The 24178-nt window shown below is 36.9% G+C and overlaps 1 protein-coding gene across 1 annotated transcript in view; it reads left to right on the top strand.

The window, feature by feature from the left end:
• The window catches only part of COL19A1 (collagen type XIX alpha 1 chain), a 309028-nt gene that overhangs the window by 190041 nt on the left and 94809 nt on the right, over window positions 1-24178 (top strand). The window contains exon 16 of the mRNA XM_029943181.1: window positions 21139-21192. Within this exon, the coding sequence (XP_029799041.1) occupies window positions 21139-21192 (54 nt within the window). The remainder of the gene's footprint in view (window positions 1-21138; window positions 21193-24178) is intronic.

Genomic DNA, 24178 nt, shown 5'->3' on the forward strand with positions numbered 1-24178 from the left:
TGGGTGGCTCAGTCGGTTAAGCCTCCGGCTTCGGCTCAGGTCAGATCTCACGTTTGTGGGTTCGAGCCCCGCGTCGGGCTCTGTGCTGACAGCTAGCTCAGAGCCTGGAGCCTGCTTCCAGTTCTGTGTCTCCTTCTCTCTCTGCCCCTCCCCCTCTCATGCTCTGTCTCTCTCTGTATCAAAAATAAATAAAACATTTTAAAAAAATTAAGAGAGAGAGATAACAAGTGTTGGTGAAGATACTGAAAAAAGTGAACCCTTATGCTTTATTTGTGGGAATGTATATTGGCATAGCCATCATAGGTTCCTCAAGAAATTAAAAATAGAACTATCATATGAGCCAGCAATCCCACTTTCAGGCATAAATATCCACAGGAAATGAAAACAGTATATTGAAAAGGTGCCTACTACACTGCCATGTTCACTGTTAAATTATTCACAACAGCCAAGATACAGAAACAACCTAAGTGTCCATCAATAAATGTATAGATAAGAAGATGTGGTGTATATATACAAGGAAATACTAGTCAACCATGAGAAAGAAGGAAAGTCTCTATTTAGGATAACATGGATGGACTTTGAGGATATTATGCTAGGTGAAATAAGTTGCCACAGAGAAAAGACAAATACTGTATGATAGGACTTATATGTGGAATCTAAAAAAGATAAACTCATAGAAACAGACTAGAATAGGGGTTACCAGGGTCTGTGGGGGTAGGTAGGGTATTTAAGAGGAAAAGGAAGAAACCGGTTACTTCTCACCTTTAAAAAATGTAATTTGAACAATTTGAGAAACTTCCTTATTTGCATATCTTCAGTATTTTGTTTGAGTTTGTGTATGTATTTTGAGATGGGGGGACAGAGAGAGAGAGAATTCCAAGGAGGATCCACACTGATAGCTCATAACCTGAATGGGGCTCTAACCCACGAATCATGAGATCATGACCTGAGCCAAAATCAGGAGTCTGATGCTCAACCAACTGAGCTACCCAGGTGCCCCTTCAGTATTTTTAATAATATCAGTACTTCTATGCAAGGGAAGAATGCAGTGTACTTTCCAATGGCAGAAGAAAACTGAGGAGGAGCAACTGAAGTTTCTACAGATTGTTACAATATGTTCCTATAGTGTTACAATCATTATTAAAGAAATCAGTGGTGCTATTCTACATCAGTGAAACTTACCATCAAATATTTTTAACATTTGAAAGAAGGTTTTGAATTTTATTTTCCATCAAAAGAAGATTCATGTATAAGAAATGAATATTCATATATGCCAAAATTGATGCCAAATTAACTTCTTTCATTGAAAAATAATTTAAATTAAACAAAAATGTATAGGGCAGATTGCTGGACCTGGTTATTGATGGAAGATTAAAGGTGAATTTTGAAAACGCAGCATCACTTCATTTTTTTTATTAAAGTTGTAAAAAATATTCTTCTGAGTTTGCTGAAGCCAGTTTGTAATCTCTTATTTCATTCTTATCAACATACGTACCTCTGTTAAACTGATTTCTATACTGAGTATCAGTAAAACAAAACAATGAAGCACTTTAGATAACTTTGGCCCTATGAGTAGCATTGCCAGTTTAGGTTAGATTAAATGTGATAACAAACAAGAAGCAAGCTTTAGTATAAAGTTTTTACACTAAAACTTTAAATACTGATATAATAGTTTCCTTTGTTTAAAAGAGTTCATAGGCACTTAGTATAGAGAATTACCATTTCTCTCATAACTTTTGTTTCATCACAATGGCAAAGGACTAAAGGTCCCAACCATAAGAGTGAATCATTATTATCAGCATATATACACACTTTTAATAATGTGTACAGTTTTATAATTTTTTCTTTTTTTCCTCTGTTAAGTTTGATTATATTTTTAAAGTATTTTATATCTTTTGAATCCAGTAGTCAACATGCCCTTATTTCACTTTTTTCTAGTAATTTGGCTTTATTACATTTTTTTAAAGTACCAATCTATAACAAATTGGAAGTTTCCACCATAAAGTTAGAGAGGGACTGATTTAGTGAGTTACACTGACTTTAGGCTAAAACTGTAGCAAAAATCTTATCACCAGCAGAAAAATTCCTTTTGTTCAAGTGATGCCAATTAAGCATTTAAAATAGTCTAACCTTGTAATAATTAAAAGAAATAAATGTGCACTTAGCCAGGTTAACATATTTAACACTCTGCTCTGCTTTATTCCTTGCTACCTATGTTGGTTCTTCTGGAATCTATATGCAGGTCAGGACAAGCAGGGGAGCTAAATGGAAGTTAATTTTGGTGAATGGAATATCTGAAAAAGTATTCTAAGAGGAAGGAGGACTCTCCTTTCTCATTCTTGGTTTTCTCCTTGGAAAGAAAAAGATAAAGTGGAATGAATGGGTAAAGTCTGAACAATAGTCTGACTTACCTTTGTAAGACATAAGGATCCATCTTACACAAAGGATTGAAGCACCCTAGAGCTCAGCAAAAAGGCAGTTATGTATTGGATTTAGGTGCATGGAAAGGCAAGCCAGATACAGGTAAGGTATCCAGGTAAGGATTTTTAAGGATAACTGACTTTGTAGCTGAGCTTAGGTTCATGCTAACTGGTTTTCTTTAGATAAAATGAACATGCCTAATTTTGGCAAGGCTACACCTGACTTGTTCACAGAAATTCAAAATTTTGGGCCATCTCATCAGTTGTTGGTACTGTTACACCAATAATATATGTATGCAATATTATAGGAATAAAAATAATATGCATAGTAATTCTATATTATCCTGGTTACAACATCCTTTTCTGTTCATGTTTATTACCTACAGTTTTTAGAAAAGAATACTGAGGCTTAAAGAAGTTAAAGAGCAAGTTAAAGAGTCACTGAGCAAGAAATTGGTAGAGCTGGATTCTAACCAAAGTCCATTGCCAAATTCTGTTCCATAATCACCATGTTTTTCAAACTGTGTGTTATGATCCATTAGCAGATCAGAAAGCAGCTTAATAGAGCATAATAAGATTTTTTTTACAAAGAAATAAAATTCAACAGAATATACAAAATGGTTTAACCAATGTAATAGAAAATGAATGACAGCAGACAATACTGATTTTGTACCTGATACTGGTACAAAAGCTTCTCTGCCTCTTTGTCTCTGCCTGGGGCTCTGTCTGGGACTGTCTTGATTTATTTCCCTACCAACACCTTCAACTTTCCTTCTCTCCCCTGACCCACAACTTGTGCACGTGAATGCTAGCTGGGGAAAGTGCTCCCCCGGCCATGGAATGGCCTCGGTGATAGTAGCCAAAGCAGCCCACAGACTGCCAGTGGAAGGGCCATTCATCATTTGAAGGGTTCACACCTTATATGGAGATCTAGTTGCTTGAACTTTTTATTAATAAAATGTTAACCTCTGCATCACTTAAGCAACACAAACCCTCAAGGTCATGGGTCCTGGAGTCAGGCAGACTTCTTGGTGACTCCGGTTCTGTGATCCAGGGAATGTTATCCATCCTCTCTGAGACTCAGTTTCTTCAACTATACAGTGGAAATAACACTGCCTAACCTCAAGTGATGATTAGAAAAACGTGGAAGGAACATAACTGGTACTGGGCCTGATACATGGCAGGTTCTCCATAACTGCTAATTGTGATATCGTATTTGTAACTTAATTTCCAAGTATTTGAGCACAATGATATCTCTTCATATTAAAACCATGAAAAAGATTTAGTAGTTTTTTTTAGCATCCTAGAGGCTTTTGTGGATTTGTCACCTACCACAGTTTCCCTGAAAAAGTACAACCAGTCAACAGGTGTTTGGGGGCTGAAATCCAGCCTGTGCCCCACTAACCAACTATGTGCCCCCTTGTTTGGTTGCAGCCACCAGGAGGAAGGGTGTCTTGCTCTCATGAGCACAAAAGTACCATACCAACTAACTCGTGGCCCTGTCTCCTGGGTCATCAAAGTCAGCACTATCCTATAGGAGCTTGGAAGTGCCATCTTGGGTGGGTTTGTCCATTTAATGAAGTTCTAGATGAATAAATTTTACTGTAATTGGCTCCCCCAAAAACATTTGTACTTCTGGTAGTATTATAGAACTGTTTTGGGAGGTTCTTCTCTTTGTCATCATACAGACACATGTAAAATTAAGGACATCAGGACTAAACTATTTATGACATAGGTTGACAAAGTATTTTCTGAAATGTTTTATGGACAGCAAATGTTTCATAAGGATTCTTCATTATTTCCCTTTCCATTCCTTGCTGTTATAAAATATGACAGGAGGCTTATATATCTAGGTCACCATATATCTAGGTTATTGAACACGGATACTCTTTCAAAGCTCTGAGAAACTGATACTTTGGATCAGTAGACCCAGATTGAATTTCATCTTGCTCAGTTTACATTTTAAACTCCATTTCAAAATATTTGCCATTATTGTGTTATTAGAGAGACTACTAATGTTTTGTGTAACTGCAAGTCCTTATGATCCCCAATTAGGTGTTTTAAAATTTGGCTGCATTAATTGAAATATTGGAAGTGTGTTATGCTGTTACAATACTTACCATATGTTAATAACTGAACTGACATTTTACAAGATAAAAGGTTTTCTAGTAGAAAAAGTAACATGGTGCTAAATTCCTGAATTCCTTGGGCCATTAGTCCTTTTCTTGGATGAAAGACTAGAGCAACATTAGACTCCAGTATACAAAACTTGAAGAAAACAGTGAAGATTTTGCCTTATAATATAATAAATAGTTTTGTACTTTTTGTACTTCTTGTATTTTACTACTTTGGAAATATTCTCCTTTAGAGATATCTGCACACACGCCTACAACACACACAGACTTCCAACAAAGATCTCTTCTTTATGTTTTTTATTTATTTTTTTGAGAGAGACAGAGAGAGACAGCGCAAGCAGGGGAGGGTCAGAGAGAGAGGGAGATACAGAATCTGGAGCAGGCTCCAGGCTCTGAGCTAGCTGTCAGATCATGAGCCGAAGCCAGACGCTTAACTGACTGAGCCACCCAGGTGGCCCCAAAGGTAGATCTTTAAAACAACATTGAGTACAAAAATATTTTTAAAGGATACATACAAAAATAATTTTTACAAATTTCAAAATGACACTATATAAAAATAATATATATGTGCATATATATGCATATTTTAAATAATACATGGACCAGAAGTATAACATCAAACTCACCTGGGGAGTAGTGAGGGAAACAGGACTAGAGGTGGTCTAAAAGCACATCCATTTAACGTTAATCTGTAACATTTTGTTTATTTTTAAAAGAAAATTTTAAGAAATTACTACAAAATATTACCAGATGTTAATTCTATATTATGGGGGGGGGGAGTAATCATTTGTTATGCTACTCTTTTTATATAACTACTTTTTAAAAATTCTCCACAAAATAATTTCAGAATACTTATGAAGTTTCTTTCTTACGTTTCCTACAACAATATTAAGAGAAATAACAATTAAAACATCACCATCTCCTAAAGAACTTTCAAGACATAATCCCACAGTTTACGTCTTGATGTGAAAGTATAGTAACGAATGAAATCACACTATTTTCTCATTAGTGCAAGTTCCTTATGTGTCTAGTATCTTTTCAAAAAGTCAATTCCATTTTGTTAGCTCAGCCCAGAAATAAGAACAAACGTTTGTTAAGCATTTAGTGTTTGCCAGATGCTATTGTAGACACTGAGAATAGGACAATGAAAACTATAGATTGAGAGTCAGCAAACCATGGCCCTTGGTCTAAATCTGACCCACCATATGTTTTTTTGTAAATAAAGTTTTATTGGAACATATCTATGCTCATTTCCTTACATATTTTCTATGGCTACTCTACAACTACAGAGTTGAGTATTGTGACAGACTAAAATATTTACTCTTACCCTTTACAGGGAAAATTGCCAACTGCTGCAATAGAAAAAAAATTCTGCCCTCATGGAGCTTAAAGTCTATTACAAAGATAGACCACAACAAAATTAATAAGTTTTGGTCAATGGTGATAGATGCACCCAAAAGTGAAAAAAAAAAAAAAAAAAACAAGAGAAGGGAATAGGGAATATTGTGAGGAAGTCAGAGAAAGCTGTGTTGCAAAGATGATCTGTGAGCAAAGATCTAAAAGAGGTGAGGAAACAGGCTCTGTGGAAATATGGTTTAAGCAGCAAGTACAGAGCCTGAGGTGGAAATTTCAAGGAACTGCAGGAAGCCCATGAGGCTAGAATAGTGGGAGAGGGGAGAAGGGTCTATGGGGTCTTGTTGAGCAGAACCCTGCAGGCCAGCTCTTACCCTGAGTAAGGGCCCTAGTCTGTCCTTTGTGAAATCTGAATATTCACGGAATGAATAAGCTATGGCAATAAAAGGTACAGCATGGGAATATAGTCAATGGTATTGTAATAGTGTTGCATGGTGACTGATGGTAGCTACTCTTGTAGTGATCATGGCCTAACGTATGGAGATATTGAACCATGATGCTATACACCTGAAACTAATGTAACTTGTCAACTCTACTCAAATAAAAAATGTCAAGATAGACTATTCATTGCATTTAGAGGCTAAGGCCAAATCTATGAATACCACCTCCTTAGGCAAAATGTTTACATTCGAAAACTTCAGTTCCAACCCTGCCAGGAATCCTACCAATCTTCATCAATGCTCAGAGGAGAAGAGACCTAGGTATCTGATGACTGCATATTACCACTATTTCTGTGGACATATCTTACCCATAAGTCAGCCATGTTGACATCCTAGTGTTGGCACATTCTATATGAGGTTTCATTTTAGGCCAGTAGGTTGACCACAGCACTAAGTTTTAAAAGGAATTTTTGGGATATATTTTTCCTTCATATTTTCTAAGACTGTAATTGATTCACAACATCTCCATCTGAATGTGTTAGACTAGCTTCTCCATGCCCCCATGGACTTTAACCTCTCTGGTAAAGCTTGGAACCTTCTGTACAGAAGAATGGGTAGGCATTTATAGAGAACTCAATGCCAGGAAGTGACCCAGCCTTCAGGGAATTACAGTCCAATAATGAAGAAAAATTATAGACAGTTTTTTTCAAACTTAGATATTTCTCTTAAAGTAACTACTTCTCAGGTGTTCATATTTTCCAGCCTACTGTTTTTAGGTAGGTATCTCCTTACTCTTTCTTTTTTAAGTGAGTGCAGCTAAGGCTGAGAGATTAGCTCATAAATAAAAGTGAAGGTACTGGTGACCAGGTCCCTGGCTTCTCAAACAGTGCCTTCTGTTTTCCATCCTATTATTGTTGTTAAGGCAATGATCAATTATTTTTGTCATAAATATTTGAGTTAGAATATATATGCACCTTAACTGAATGTATACCTTTCCATATAACATAAATTATGACCATGGACAAAAAATACACCACGTATTTAAAGTATACCAAAATAGAAATATTGCTACTTTTATAATCCAAAGCCATTTATGTCTAAATTTCAGGCTTCTTCCAAATCTTGAAAATAATGGTTAATTATTCTCTTTTCTTCAAGCAACCTTAATTTTTTTGTATGAGAAAAAACTTATACAGAAGGAAGAAGAAAAATGTTCTAATATTAGATTATAAGCCTCTCAATGGCAGAATCTGTGTCTAATTTTCTCTTTATTTTTTGTATTTTACATTTTATTTTTTATGAATATAATTTATTGTCAAATTGGATTACATACAACACCCACTGCTCATCCCAACAAGTGCCTTCCTCAATGTCCATCACCCATTTTCCCCTCTCCTCCATCCCTCCATCCCTCCTTAGTTTGTTCTCTGTATTTAAGAGTCTCTTGTGGTTTCCTCCCTCCCTATTTGTTTCTATTTTTTATCTCCAATAATCAAAATATAGTAATTACTGTAAGTAATAAATATATAAATGCTTATTATTTATATAAGATTACCTGTTTATTTTCTCACTCCTTTGTGGTTTTAATTAGCAGTTCATGTCTCATTAAGGTAGTAAACAAATCTGTAGTTTTGTTTGTAGGCAGTTTCATCATTTGCAACATTAGTTCTTTTGGAGTTTTAGTTATTGATGTTTCTGAAGGTCCATCCAACTGGACCTATGAACATTGCCACATAATTTTATGTTTAGAATCACAAATACAAAGTGATTGGATTTTTCTCTTTGCCTCTGGAAATCTTGATATCAAATAGACACCATCTACATGTATTCTGTCCTTTAAATGGACTTAACTCCTATTTCTTCATTATGATTTTATCCAAATAATCAGATAAATTATACTTAAATTTATACTTTGTTTCCCCAGCTGTTGATTTCTCAACCATAATCCCACATTAAGGGCTTTTTGTCTTTCATTATAGCCTTTCAGGATTCATTTGTAAAGTCATTGAAAACTTTGGTCATCTGTTACTTCAGGGCATCTTTGAAGCTTTGATTCTATATTTTAAAAGCTGTGCAAACTACAACATTATTTCCCAGCAAAGACTCTAAGTTATTGGTTGATCATAATGTAAAAGAGACTATAAATTACATTTGCATATTTCTGGGTATTAGTTTAAATATCCTCTTTCAGTTTTTTCCCATAAGGTCTTTCACTTGAGTTAGGCCAGCTAACTGACATATTGCTCATTAATCATACATATTAACTGGAGTAGTTAAAGCTTTAAAATCCAACGTACCATTCTGCCCACAGGGACTAGTTCTTGTTTTCTAAATGTGATGACATATGCCTCAGACACTGCTAATTAGGTCTTTCCCTTGAAAATTCATCCTGACATGTTTCGAGAACATTTCTCCCCCTTGAGTATGAGTTCATTAAATTATTAATATCCTTGTTTAAGTCTTCCAGGATTACTTACACAATGCAGCTTTCTCTATCTTAAAGCCATAGTTCACAGTGAAAGGTAAAATAGATCTCACTTCCTCATCTATCTTCTTTTCCAGTCAAAAACAATGGATTGGGTAAATATCAGAGAATAGTAGATATTATATTCAGTAACATAAAATGTTAATGGAAGGTAATAAATAGTTTGTACATATAAATGGAAATGTGTATTAGGTTCTCCAGAGAAACAAAACCTGTGTATAAAGAGAGTTATTTTAAGGATTTGGCTCACACAGTTATGGAGGCTTACTAAACCCAAAATCTGTGGAGTAGGCAGGCGGGTTGGACACTCAGTGAAGAGTTGCAGTTCAAGCCCAAAGGCAGTCTGCTGGCGGAACTCTTTCTGGCTTGGAAGAGATCAGTTTGTCTTCTATTCAGGCCTTCAACTGATTGGATAAGTCTCCTTCACATTTGGGAGACAGTGTTTTATTCAGAGTCCACTGATTAAAATGTTACTTTTACCAAAAAAAAAAACCTTTACAAAAACACCCAGAATAATGTTTGACCAAATACACCAACACCATGACCCAGGCAAGCTGACACAAAAAATTATCCATCACAGAATGCTATCTAAATAATCAACTCCTGTTTATCTGCACAAATGGAAGGAGATGTTGGCCATAAGCAATCTAAGTCAGATAACCTAAAATTGATTCTGTTCAACCTCTGTATTAAATGATAACTTTATAGTAGTTTTACCTTCCTGCATATTATCCAGATAGACAGGTACTTAGATAAACTCTATTATGTGATTTTTTAAAGACAAAACTCCCAGTAGCTTCCCTTCATAATCAAAATAATAAAAGTTGGAGCCCCTCATCATAATCTATGAGGTCTATCATAATCTGGGTTGTCTACCACCCACCCACTGGCTTGCTCCTCTTTAGCTGCCTGTGTTTCTTGCCATTCCTTGAACAAGCCATACTCTGGGCTTCTTTATTGCTGTATCCCTCTACTGGGTTTTCTTTCTTAGACCTTGCATGGCACAGGGATTCACTTGGTTCAGCTGTCTGACTTTTCTGTCTGAAACTGCACACCTTCCTATATAGCTTTATACAGTTTACCCTGCTTTATTTTTTTATAATTCTTGTTGTTAACCAAAATTCATATCTTTATTTGTTTAGTTACCAGATATACAGTAAGTATAACATGGTGGTAATGATCAGAGATGAGACAGCAAGTTGTCTAAATTCCCAACTTTGCTGCTTACTATCCATGTGATCATAAGTAAGTTGCTTGTCACTCAGGTGCCTCATCTGTAAAGTAGAGATACCACAAAGATATTTTGAAGATGTAATGAATAAATAGATGTAAATTGCTTAGGATGGTGTGTGGCAGAGAATAAGAACCATATGATATACATTACTATTATTGTTCCTAGTGAAAGGACAAGATTGAAGATTTTTCCAAAGCATAGAAAGGAGTCTGGCTATATTAGGGCTCAGTAAATGTTTGTTGAATGAATGAATGAATGAATGAATGAATCTGGGCATGTGCTGACTGAAAATGTAGGGAAAATGTCCTATAAAGACACAGTGAAGAGTGGCGGATGAACAAATCAAGAGTTTAAAAGTTGTAGTGGAAGTTTTATGTGGTTGAGAAAGCTGAATTAGGTAGGTTTTATGAATGAATCCATATGTATGTAGGCATGTATATATGTTTGTACTACATGTAGGCAGAATGTTGGAAACAAGATGTAGCTGAGACTTCTGCCTGTAGGACAGTTCCCTAGAGGGGATGGAAAAATCAAAGGAAGACATGAAAAGAATCCAACAAATGACCCACCACAAAAACTGCAGGAACCAGATGGAACCCTGACTTTCCCAGGAAATCCTGACTTTATGCTGGGAAAAGTTTGGAGCTAAAAGAGAAAAAGATTCTCTGGAGAGACAGATTGATGAAGCTAGACTCCAGGTTACTTTTACCCATAGTTTCAAGTGATCCTGGCTGTGAAGTTTAAAGAAGTGTTAAGTAGTATTCAAATCAAGAAAAAATATACTCAGTATTTGTATAATGACATGTCTTCAAGTGTTCATTATTTGAAGGTGATCAGTACGTTTCCCAATATTTGAATCAGTCTAGGATAAAGAAAAAAAAAGGAGTGATGGGCTGGGAAATACCTTCTGAACATACTTGATCGAAAGATTGATGTTAAATATCAGAGCAGAAAAGGAATACACACATCTGTGTCAGTGCAGAAGGGTCCAGGAAAAGCTGTCCCTATTTGAGAAGATATTTTAGGATTTGGTGCCCTATCTTGTTGCTGAGGGTGTACTGATCTCTTTCTCCCCACATTTCACTCCACCCTGGTAACCCTACTTTTCTCGCTTGCCACTCAAAGAGAAGGCTTAAGAGAGTTATTGAAGAGTACCACATAATCAGTATAGGAAAGAACTTAATTCTTCCTTTCCCTCCCCAGAACTCCTAAGCTTACCCATAACCAAAGGAACAAGTCTATCTAAATAGTTGTCATGAATAACTGTCCTTTGTCTTCTACTTTGAAGGCAAGATCCAGGTCTTAGTCACCTTAATGTGTTTCCCCCCTACACAGTGTATAAAACACAGACAGTACATTTTTCTTAAATAAGTTTACCAGTCTGTTGGTTAGGGTTTGATTCTGAAGTCAGAGTTTAAATATCCAAATGCAATCTAACCTATTAAATTCAAATTGATGAATTGAGAATTATGCACTAAAAGTTCTCTTTCAAAAATCAGGTGACCTTTATAGATCATCTTATGGATTCTCTGGAATTTTCTTCATTTACCAGGCAGGTTTTGGATAGCTGCAAAATGTATTTCTATGAATTTATTTGGTGCTGGTTAATCAATCCTTCACATTCAGAATGCAGTTTAAAATCTACCCTTGAGGATACATTTCATCTTTTAAAGTAGGCAACTCAGAAATTCTGAAATTGTACCCTTTATAACTTCATGTTAGTTGAAATCAAGACATAAAATGTCATTGATGATTTCTTTGTCCCAGTGCTGGATGTTGAGTATGTTCTTGTTTTACTGGCTCAGACTCTGACCTCTCTGAAGCTTATTGGGGAAGCTCAGCACATTGCTTTCATTTTAATGTTTCTATGAAAGTAGACATGACAGTTTATGTGCATTATTTTTTCCTCTACATGCTGATTCTATCTACTCTAAATTAAAAATATAACAGGTTCCCTTAATAAAAATGAAAGAGTAAATTCTGCCTTCACGAGACATTATGAAAGTGTTTAGAGATGTGGAAGACCAGGGGCATCATCCTCAGCCAAGGAGGACTGTGTACAAGGCCTGATTCCCCTTTTCCCTTCTGGGAGCATGCCTGCTTTGGAGGAAAAGAACATTTTCAGCATCCACCTGCTTAATGTGGAACAGAGATGTTAAAATATATTCACAGTATGTTCAGAAAGTTGTTTAGCCACACCCTACTGTTGCCCCACCCATGAAACCAAGATGAATCAAGTACTCTGACAGAGATTGGCAATGGTAGGCATAAATCACAGAGCCAGAAATTGGGACTGAGAGAGTTGATGGTTGGCAAGGCAATCAAAAGTCCAGACAAATCCCAATGGTGGGTTGTGGTTAGCATGTTGGAAGGTCTGCAGAAGTCAGGGTAGATTCTGAGGCAAGAGCAAGCAGAAATTGGGGGAAGAGGTGAGAGCCCCAGACACCCAAATTTCAAAGGACAAGGTGATAAACAACCAGGACATTAAAAAAGTCTGACTGGTTGTGAGAAAATAAGAGAACCTCAATGATTACATCAGGAAAGTAACCTAAATTGTGAATGATCGGGATACCAACCAAGGAAACCTTAATCCTGAGGATTATGGGTTTTAAGATCAGATACACTTGGCTTTAAATTTTTGCCCCACCAATTAAGAGGAGAGTGATTTGGAGGGAGATGTTTAATCTTTCTGTCTCTGTAAAATGGGAACAGTACCACCCACTCACAGTAGTTTTGAAAAGGTTAAGCAAACTAATGTTAAGTCACTGCTTATCGGTCTCTGCCTGGACCCTGGCAAGTACTTGATAAATGGTAACTATTTTAATAATTAGTAGCCATAGACTTCTCTTAAGTTTATTTTGTACAACATGGATAGCTCAGGGCACAAAAGGGAAAGTTGATTGTTAGTACATTCAAACAGAAGGAGGTTAAGCGGTCAGACCTTCACGATACTTAATCTTAATCTTAATCTTCTTAACCAAATTAGTAACAACATAATAAATTAGTAGGAATGCTAAGCTAAACAGTGACTGTAGACATTACTGACTGATCAGACCCTTTGGCTAAGCCCAGTGCTTTGATGAAGTGTTATTATTTATTTAGATTATCACTTATTCAATTGTAGTTGAGGAGTGTTAGATTATATTGTCATATTTCTAACTTGTTTTGAAAAGGCATTGGAGTTACTCAAAGCATGTACAGGGGACAGAAAGATGGGGAAATCATGGAATGATTTAGAAATTTTGAGATCCCACCCTAAAGAAGAAAAACAATATTGAGAATACATTAAGAATGGCAACATAGTACAGACTCATCTTTCCTGAGCTCTAAACCTATTTCAAATCGTTTGTCCATGCTGAATTACATCCTCTTCCCATGTCCTTACAAGAGCCACTTGTCTGATCCCTGAAATAATGAGACCTTTATGAGTAGGGTCGTTGCTGTCATAGATATATATTTTAAATATCTGTTTAGAAATAAAATGCATTTAGGATACTATTCATTGCTCACATAAGTATCCCATCCTCCTTTTTCCCCACATATCATTGATTTCAAAATGTGATAACTTTTTACATCAGTCATAAATCTTATTTCCGCTCACAATGTAAAAAAAGAAAACTAAACTTCCCAAATAGTCTGTAATGTTTTCCTGTGTAATTAACACCTCATTCACAGTTGTGGGTGCCAGTCAAGGTCCTGTCTCCTCTTCCTTGACATTTTCTTGATACCTTGTTCAGGCCGAGCTGATGCCTAAGAGTGTGCTAAATACACACATGGGACAGGGAAATATTTGAGAGGAGCCAGCTGTATTAGCCAGATCTGGCAATTTAGAGAGACTGCTTTCACATATGTCTCCTCTGTGGGCTTGAGGTCTGCATACCATCCTTTATTTAAGTCCGATTACTGCTATAGCCTTGTCTTCATCATCATCATCCTCATCAACAGCAAAAACCATCTGTCAGATAAGTACCAGTAGTCCATTATTTGCATTCTTTCTCTTCGTAATGCTTCTGCACGGCCAAGTGTTTATAAATCAAGTGACTAATTTAAGATACACGTGCTCTCATACTGCAAGTCATCCTGGAAGCATCAGGTTATTTTTAACTGTTGAGATTTGTAGATGTCATTTATTTAAGTAGCCTTGGTTTTTTTTCTTCCTGGAGATAGTGACCCTCTGTGGCCTTGCACACAGCAAATGCAGATGGCTGAAGTCATTAAATAACTCAGATAAAATCATTCTGTTATTGCAATATGGTTTCACTTTTTAAAAATTATTGTAATATACATTCAGAAAAACACATGTATCACATGGATATACAGCGTGGTGATTTTACAAAAATTGAGCACACCCAGGGCTCTGGGGTGACTTGGCTGACTAAGCATCCGATTTGGCTCAGGGCATGATCTCATAGCTGGTGGGTTTGAGCCTCACATCGGGCTCTCTGCTATCAGTGCAGAGCCCACTTCGGATCCTTTGTTTCCCTCTCTCCCCGCTGCTCATGCTGTTTCTCTCAAAAATACCTAAAAACATAAAAAGTTTTTTAAAACTTGAGAACACCTATGTAACCGTCACACAGTTTCAGGAAATAGAACATGAGCATCACCAACACCATAAAATCCCTCTAATTCTCTCTTTCAGTCACTCCTGGTTTCCACAGCCGTAACCTATAATAACTTATAACAGCATGGTAAAATTTTTGACTGCATTTATTCCTTTTATGTTTGCAAGAGTCACTTATATAGTTGCATGTAGTTGTATTCCATTCATTTTTGTTGCTATATAGTATTCCATTGTATGAATACCTCACAATTTGATTTTTATATTTCTATGCTTAGTCAGTGCAACTTGATTGTTATTTTAGGTGAAAAAAATACCATATGCATAGTTAAGAATTGGTTACACTTTTTAATTCATGCACAATACATGTTTTAGAAGGTTTGCTTGATACTGCATATTATTAAACATTTTTAAATGAGAAAAAGTAGAGAATTGGGCAAAGGATGGTAGAAGGGCAGGAGGAAAGGGAACTAATGTTATTATTACCACTATGTATTGGATGTCATGTCAAGAATATTGTTCTTGTTTTTAATTGTGGAAAAATATGTATCACATAAAATATGCCATCTTAACCATTTTCAAGTGTACCGTTCTGTAATGTTAAATATATTCACATTCAATAGATTTCCAGAACTTTTTCATCTTGCAAAAATAAAACTCTGTATTCATTAAACAACAACTCCCCTCTGTTCTCTTCCCCAAACCCCTGGTAACCACTCTGCTTTCTGTTTCTATAAATTTGACTACTCTGGGTACCTCATATAAATAGTGTATATATTAATCATACAGTATTTTTGTTTAATGACTTATATGACTATGCTTGTTTCAATTAGCATGTCATCAAGATTCATTCGTGTTGTAGCCTGTGTCAGAATTTCCTTCCTTTTTAAGACTAAATAATATTCCACTGTATGTATATACCACATTTTGTTTATCCATTCATCTGTTATTGGACATCTGAATTGGTTCCACCTCATGGTTATCCTGAATAGTGCTGATATGAACATGGGTGTGCAAATATCTCTTCAAGACCCTGCTTTTAATTCTTTGGGATATATACCCAGAAGTGGGATTTCTAGATCATATGATAGTCCTGCTTATAATTTTTTTAAGAATCTGCATAGTGTTTTCCATAGCAGTTGCAAAATTGTCAATCTCACCAAGAGTGAATAAGTGTTCCAATTTTTTCATATCCCTGCTAACATGTATTTTCCATGTTTTGAAACAAAGCTATCATAATGGGTATTTATATATAGTAGGAATTTACATATGATTTTTTTGTGCCTAGCAAACCTGCTCCAAAGTATAAGCATTAATTTTACAGCAATAAAATCTTGACATACACCAAAAAACAATTCCTTAAGAGAAAAAGCCAAGATTCCAATCCAGGTGCACTTGAATTTGACAACGGCCTTTTTATCCTCAAAGTTTCACAAAATCACAAAATCAATTAAGCTCTTTTGGTCTAAACTATGAGATTTACAAGACATTAGAGACTCTACATAATTGCCTAACTTTATCTTATTTTTTAACATTTATTTATTTTTGAGAGAGAAAGACAGGGGAGGGGAAGAGAGAGAGCGAGACACAGAACCAGAAGCAGGCTCCAGGCTGTCAGCACAGAGCCTGATGTGGGTCTTGAACTCACAAACTGCAAGATCATGACCTGAGCCCAAATCAGACACTTAACCGACTGAGCCACCCAGGCACCCCAATGATTTCCTAACTTTAAATATGAATAAGAGCTTGAGGCTTAAAGTAGGGGTTCTCAAAGTATGGCCTAAAGTCCAGCAACATCAACATTACTAGGAACTTGGTTAGAAATGAGAATTCTCAGTCCCTGCCCATAGTGAATCAAAAACTTTGTAAGTGGGGACACAAATCTGTTGTTTCTTTTTAAAGTATAGTTGACATACAATACTATAGTAGTTTCAGGAATGCAACATAGTGATTCAACATTTATACACATTACAAAATAATCGTCATAGTAAGTCTAGCCACCATCTGTTACCATACAAAATTACTATAATTCTATCAACTTTGATCTCTTTGCTGTACTTTACATCCCCATGATTTCTTTACTTTATACCTGGAAGTTTGTACTTCTTAATCTCCCATCTCTTTCACCCATTCTCCTACCTCCCTCCCCTCTGGCAACCACCAGTTTATTCTCTGTATTTTGGAGTATTTTTTCTATTTTGTTTGTTCGTTTGTTTTGATTTTTAGATTCCACATATCAGGGAAATCATATGGTATTTGTATTTCTCTGACTTATTTCACTTAGCATAATACCCTCTAGGTCTATCCATGTTGTTGCAAATGGCAAGATTTCATTCATTTTTTATGGCTAATATTGTGTGTGCATGTGTGTGTGTAATATCTTCTTTTTTTATTTTTTTTTACATTTATTTATTTTTGAGAGACAGAGAGAGACAGAGGACAAGTGGGGGAGGGACAGAGAGAGAAGGAGACACAGAATCTACAGCAGGCTCCGGACTCTGAGCTGTTAGCACAGAACCCAACACAGGGCTCGAACTCCCAAATTGCGAGATTGTGACCTGAGCCAAAGTCAGACGCTTAACCAACTGAGCCACCCAATATCTTCTTTATCCTTCATCTATTGATGGACACGTAGGTTTCTTCCATACCTTAGCTATTGTGAATAATGCTGCCATAGATATACGGGTGCATATATCTCTTCAGATTAGTGTGTTTTCCTTAGATAAATAAGGAATGTGGAATCAGTACGGTATTTCTATTTTTACTTTTTTGAGGGACTCCATACTGTTTTCCATAGTGGCTGCCAGCGTACATTTCCACCAACAGTGTACAAGGGTTCCCTTTTCTTCACATATTGATCTGTTGTAACTAGCCCTCCTGATGATGCTGAGGCACAATCAGGTTGGAACACCACTGAGCTTAAATCATTAGACAAATATCTAAACTGCTGTCTAATAACCTTTCCACTATTACTGAACAGGGAACTTACATGTTGAGCACTTTGAGGTTTCCAGGGCAACCTGATACGGTGAATCTGTGCTTTGTGCTTTATGCTCCACTTTTCAGAAAAGTGTTGGATTAGCCCAATTGTGATTATGCTGGAACAGTAGGTCCCCATGCAATTGGAGATTCAGCCAGATTCCAATTTATCAAAATTGCTTCTGAACAAATGGCCACCTGGGAGTAGGCATCCTAACCAGGAAGGTTACCCCAGGTCAGCATTTGTCTGTTATCTGCCGGGATTTGCATCCCCACCCTCATCCAAGTCTCCACTTTTTGTCTTAACTTTGCAGTGGGTTCTAGAGTAAGCCCTGCAGTGAAGGCACTGAAATAGAAGGAGGCACAAGTGGGAACAACCATGAGACCACCATTCCTCCCATCGCGTCACCCCTACCAGCAGCAGCCCTCAGCCCTGGCCCCAGGCATCCCCACACAATCCCCTGGAGTCCTGTGAGGAAAAAGCAGAGATTCATAGATTACACTCTCCTCAGAAAAACTGGAGGAATCTGATGTTAGTTCTAGGCTGAGAATTGTAGTTTATGCCTGCTGTCTTGGCATATATTATAAATAATAAAATATTCCCCCAAACTACCCAGGCTTACATAATAAAATGCACCCTACCAAAAATCTACTGTTATGTGTTAGGTAGGCTTTTGCCTTTCCCTGTTTTTAAGTGAAAATACCAAAGATGTTTTGGAGGAATGGCTGAAGGTGAGACTGTTCCGTGCAGCGGGAGGCCTTGAATGAGGGTAAAGAAGACAAAGGAGTTAATCTGTGGGGCTCCTTGGAGAGAAGAAAGATGATGTCTGGGAGCAGGGCCACAATCTGTCAATCCAGTAGTTCAAGACCACTCCGAGAGACATCACCTTCTGGAACTTCCACCAGGTTTTCATCTATTCACCTCCCCCTCCCCCACTCTGTCCTGTCAGATCCCCTCTACAGGTCACTGAAACTTAAGATTTAAGCTAAAGTCTTAGGTCCAAATATATATAAGGCATATTTAGCTGTATGGCTAACAAAATAGGGCCTGTGCTTCTTTATAAAGAAAATCCTTAAAAAGTATTCAAATCTGTATTAGGGTGTTCTAGAAAATCAAGCCTACAAGTCACATATAAACAGAAAATACGTGTCAACTGAAGCTATCTCCTGCACACAATATGTTCCAGGAATTTAACAGCCCTGAAAAATATTTTACCTGCATATCCACTCTTAGCAAGGATACAAGAGCAAAAGCAGGATTCCCCTGTACTCTTTCAGAATGCGCATCAGTGCACTCTGACAATTGCAAGGCTGACTTGAATGATCACATTAACTAGCAGCGATATGCAAGAATTTGGGTGCTTGCCCATACCATACTGAATCGTGAATGTTTTCACTCCTCATCCTGAAACATGCCAATGTTATGTTACAATATCTGATATTTGGTTTGCCTTAAACATTAACTCTGTGATAAAAGTTGATCAATAGTCAGCCTCATTTTCCCTACTTCCTGCAGGGATCAATATACATCTCTCCTTTAACGGAAGGAGAATGCACATAGAAGTTGATCCTATGGTTTTAACTTACCTCAACCTAAAAGAAAGAACCAATCACCCAATTCGATGCCATTGATTTTGTTTCTTTGTGCTCTTGTGAATAAATAAACTACAGTGCTTCCACTTTCTAAGTAAACTTTTTATCATTGATTAGTCCTCAGGGTCTAATTGACTTACATTTACTGAAAGACCCAATATATTGATTTTCAGAATGTGTAAACTACAAGACCAGAAAATGGTGTACATGTGTATAACTTTTATTAAGTATACAGACTATTAAATTATATATTCATTCCAATGTTATAATTCCCCAAAGGAACTCCCAGGTTCAGATCTCTGAAACAGAAATGCGAAACAGAAACATGAAAACATCACTAATTATATTTGTTTTTAATAAAATTTTAAAAAATTTGTTCCATAGACTTTAACTAGGATTGTTTATAAAAACAGCTGTTTTTATATGAATTCCTGATGCTGTGCATTTAATTCACCTTCAACAGCAGTGCAAGCATTTCCTGCCCACTGACAGTGTGGTTTGTGCTTACTTACCTCCCAAAACTTACTCTGCTGGTTTAACAGGCATTGGACTTCCTACCCCACTCTAAGCATGAAGGAAAACCAGAGAGAGAAAACTACTTTGTCTGACACTTTCAAGCCAAGAAAATTAGTGGATGAAATGGGCCTTCTGTGTTTATGTTTACAGTTCTTCCTCCTCCCCTCAAACTTGAAAGATTAACCCAATACTTTTACTTTTTCAGTAGTGACAAGTCTTAATGTGTATTAATATGCTACCAGTATGATAATAAAATAATCAGGACAATGAAATAGAGTGACCATATTTATAAAACACGCTCAGAAATGCTTCTCATTCAGAATGTATGGTTTAATACCTAAGCTTACTTCCCTTTATTAGAAAGGGAAACAAATTTAAAAATTTATAAAAACTGTCTTTTAAGTGATATTAGATACACAGTTACCTAGAGATGTTATCACAGTCTCATTTTTCTAACTCTTGCAATTGGAATTTAGCTAGTTGTGAACTTGGGAAAGTTAATATTCCATTATGATAATGATTAATGAACAAGGGGTCTTTATTTTAGTTTACTTAAAAAATATCCATCCAAAAGGAGTAGAAGAGCTAGTAAACGTGCTTTATACACTACATAGGATTATGGTATGTCTTAGGGTAGTGCTTTTCATGCTTCATTGAGCATAAGAATGACCTGAAATGGTTTTAAAAGGCAGATTCATGGTTTCCTTCCCCAAAGATTCTAAGCCAGTAAGTCTAGGATGCTTTTGTAATATGCATTTGTAACACCCAGTCTCACCCTCAGATTACTCCTATAGAATTACAATTCAGAGGGACACTTGGATGGCTCAGTCCAGCTTTGGCTCAGGTCATGATCTCGCAGTTTGTGGGAGCAAGTCTCGTATCAGGCTTTGTCTTGACAGCTCAGAGCCTGGAGCCAGCTTTGGATTCTGTGTCTTCCTCTCTCTGTCCCTCCCCCACTCTCATTCTCTTTCTCTCTCTCTCTCTCTCTCTCTCTCTCTCTCAAAACTAAACATTCAAAAAAAAGTTTTAAATTATAATTCAGACTATTCTTTGAGGAACACCAGTTTACCATGAGTATTGCAGGTTTGATTGCATCTGAAACCACAGAAGCATCAGATAAAATGCCAGTCTTAGACCATCTTTCAGATACTATTACTTGACGAGAGTAACTAGGCAGCATTTAAAGGACTGCTGATAAGTTAAGGTTTGTTCATTCCAAGCACTACTTTTCTCACCTTGGTCATTAAGATTTAGCCCATAGCTTTTAGATTTTGTTGGTGTTTAAAGGCGACATAGACTTGAAATTATTTTTTAACCCTCAGTTAGTTGATTTTTACTGTCTTTAAAGTTGCCATTTAATATTGTCTCATCTTAAAATACAAAGGAATCACAAGTGTTTATTGTCTATTTCTCTTTGGTTTCTAGGGAAGACGAGGAAAAACAGGTCCTCCAGGAAAACCAGGCCCCCCAGGACCACCCGTGAGTAAACAGTAGGATGAGTGTTCCTTAGGAAAGCCCCTCTTTATTTCTGTGTGTTATTCTGTGTGTGGGTTATTTTACTCCCCTGTAGCTAATTTCTATCTTCCTACTGTTTAAAATGGTTATCCTCCTTATACCTCACAAACCCTGAGGTAAGGGAGACTAGTAGCTGTCTGTACACCCCACTCACTTCTTCATTACATGGGCAAGAACAGTTGTACTGCGTGCGTGAGCACCCTAAGCCAAGTCTCCAGGATGCGTCCTGATTGGAATCTACCCGGCTCCATCTCCTCAGCTTCTTAACATCAGGCTGGGAGTGACTTAGGTATCTAGGGAAGCATGTCCTCTTTTCTTGATACAACTGTTTTCTTAGTAGAATTTTGTAGAATGCTGTTGCGGAAGAAAACAATTAATATCTTCCAGCCTATTAGCGGATATTATTCTTTATCACAAACCTCTTGAAATTGTATTCCATTTCTTGTGGTTCTGCCAACTCTTCAGCCCATTAGAGTCTGATTTGTGTCCAGGCTACTCCACTGAGACTCTGTGGTCACCAGTAACCTCTGGGGCATGAGATTTCCCGAGCACTTGCCAGGCTTAATCTTATTTCACTGCCTTTCAGGAATTTACACCTGTAACTGTTCTCTTCTTGAAACTCCCCGTTCTCTTGACTTAGTGACATTGATTTTTTTCTCCTACCTCTCGGGCCATCCTTTTTTGTCTCCTTCATTAACCACATTCCCTCCTCTCTTATCTGTATGTTGCTTGTGTTAAAGATTCCTAGTTTTTTATCTCAACCCCGACATTCCTCCTGAGTTCCAGGCTCATACGTTCCAACCTGCTCGGTTTCTCCACTTGGAGGTCTCCTACTTGTTATAGAAGTAGCATGTCCCAAACTAAACTCTAGAAATAATTCAGGGTTTTTTTTCTCTCTCCCTTATCCTCCATATCCAAACGGTTCTTAAATAATGTCAATTCTATATCCCAGTAGCTCATGAATCCATTTCCTCCTCTCTTTCCTCATTGCCACAGCCTTAGTTTAGGCTCTCATCAGTTTGTATCTGTATTTTTGTAACCGCCTCAGAGCGGGGGCTCCTCGCCTCTGCCTTCGACAAGTGGAGTAATATTGCTAAATGAGAATTCAGACTATGTAGCCCTTTGGCTTGAAATCCTAATAGCTTCCTTCTCCTTCAAGATGGATTCTGCATCTTCTGCATATCATTCTGGGTCCTTCTTAGTTTGCCTTTTTTCTCTCTTTGCCTGTCCTTCTCTGTGCCCTTCCTTCATTTGTAATCTTCCCTTCCTATCTCACAAATGCCGTGCTTTGTGCAGGTTCTCCTGGAGGCCTAAGTACACTTCTCTCTGTCTTCATGACTCATGTCAACAGCAGCTTTCCTGCATGGCTTTTGTCAGTACTCTCAGTCTGTGGAGTGTCCTTTCCATGATCCTTGTAATCGTATACCTCCTGCACTCACCTAGCACATGGCACACGGCTTCCTACTATTATTTTCTTTGTCTGCCTGCTACACTGCAGGTTTTTTGAACCTCTATTTTATCACCACTGCCTAGCATAGCTTCTGTCATGTAGCATGTTATTATTAATTATGATTAATTCCTTAATGAATGGGTAAACAAATGGATATATTTTGAAGGTAAGAAAAAAACCCATAACAGAAGTGGCTTTTTAAAGACCAGGACCACCCCTCACCACCACTAGAGGGCCCTAGATCTAGCACCTTGGGAATTTCCTAGGATGTGGTGATGGGTGGCTGTGCCCAAAAATGAACATGGCTGCTGTCCTGCCATTGCTTTCATTTCGTTCACTTTAGCCATTCAAGTGCATTGTTCTAGTAGCAATGTACTGGTGTCGCTGATTATAAAAGCAAGTGAGGGGAATAAAAGAGGCATAAATTGGAAGCTGGGAATCCAGTCTTTAAAGGAATTAGCTTTGTTGATTTTTATTCCAAATTTTCTGGCAAAACAGAGAATGCATTGTGAGATTTGTAATAATTGTCTTGTGCTATGAAGAAGAAAAGCTGTTAAATGCTAACAGGCAAGATTAGACCTTCATGTAGCTTTCTAAACATATGACACTGCTTTTAAAACTGGGTAATTGTTGTCTCAAAGGAGGAATTTGAATGATGAAGGCTTTTGTGACAAGCCTGCCAACTGTCTAGGAAAGAAGATTACCCCAAGTCCTGAAATGAGTTCTCAACTATAGATCAACTGACTTTACGAAAGAATTTAGAAGATTAAGAAATATGTGACTATATGAAAGAATTTTTAATATTCAATTTCACCAGTTTTAGTTTATTGCCAGAGTGTTTGGGGAAGAGAGGTACTTCTTTTATTTCAAGTATTGGATTTAGAATTTAAACTCAGCCATCAGTCTGATACAGTGTTTGTTAAATCCTGAGTACACAGCTATTTAAAAGAATAGTGGCTTATTATCTTTTGTAATATAACAAAATATTGATTATTATAAAATACTGTGAAGTACCAACTACAAAAATAAAATCTATGAAAAAAAGGGGTTTTATTTATAGATCAGCCTTTGTTTTACAGAAAAAGTATGACACAGCTCATTTTCTGTTTAAGAATGGTGATTTATGGAAATTCTTTGTCTTTTTGATTCTGGGGTTCCAGTTGACTAAAATATCTTTTCTCTAATGCAAGTATTATCAAAACTTTAGGTGAGGATACACTTTATTTTACCTTTTGGATTTTTTTGAAGTTGTTCAGATGATAGGTTGAATGGATGACCTGCATACAAGCTGCAGAAAATCTCATGAGGCCCCTACTCATACTTACAGGACTTAGCCAAGGGCAGCATTGAAAAGGAAGGTGAAGTAATAGGCTCCCTACGTATTTCTATGCTACCTTCATATTTAATTTTTTTGAACAGAGTGGATTTTAGGAAGAGGTTTGTTGTTTCCCAAATGGTTAGAAATGAGCAGAGTCCTTCAAAAACAGTCCTTTCAAGATT

This window comes from Suricata suricatta, chromosome 7, assembly GCF_006229205.1.
Source record: "Suricata suricatta isolate VVHF042 chromosome 7, meerkat_22Aug2017_6uvM2_HiC, whole genome shotgun sequence".
NCBI lineage: Eukaryota > Metazoa > Chordata > Mammalia > Carnivora > Herpestidae > Suricata > Suricata suricatta.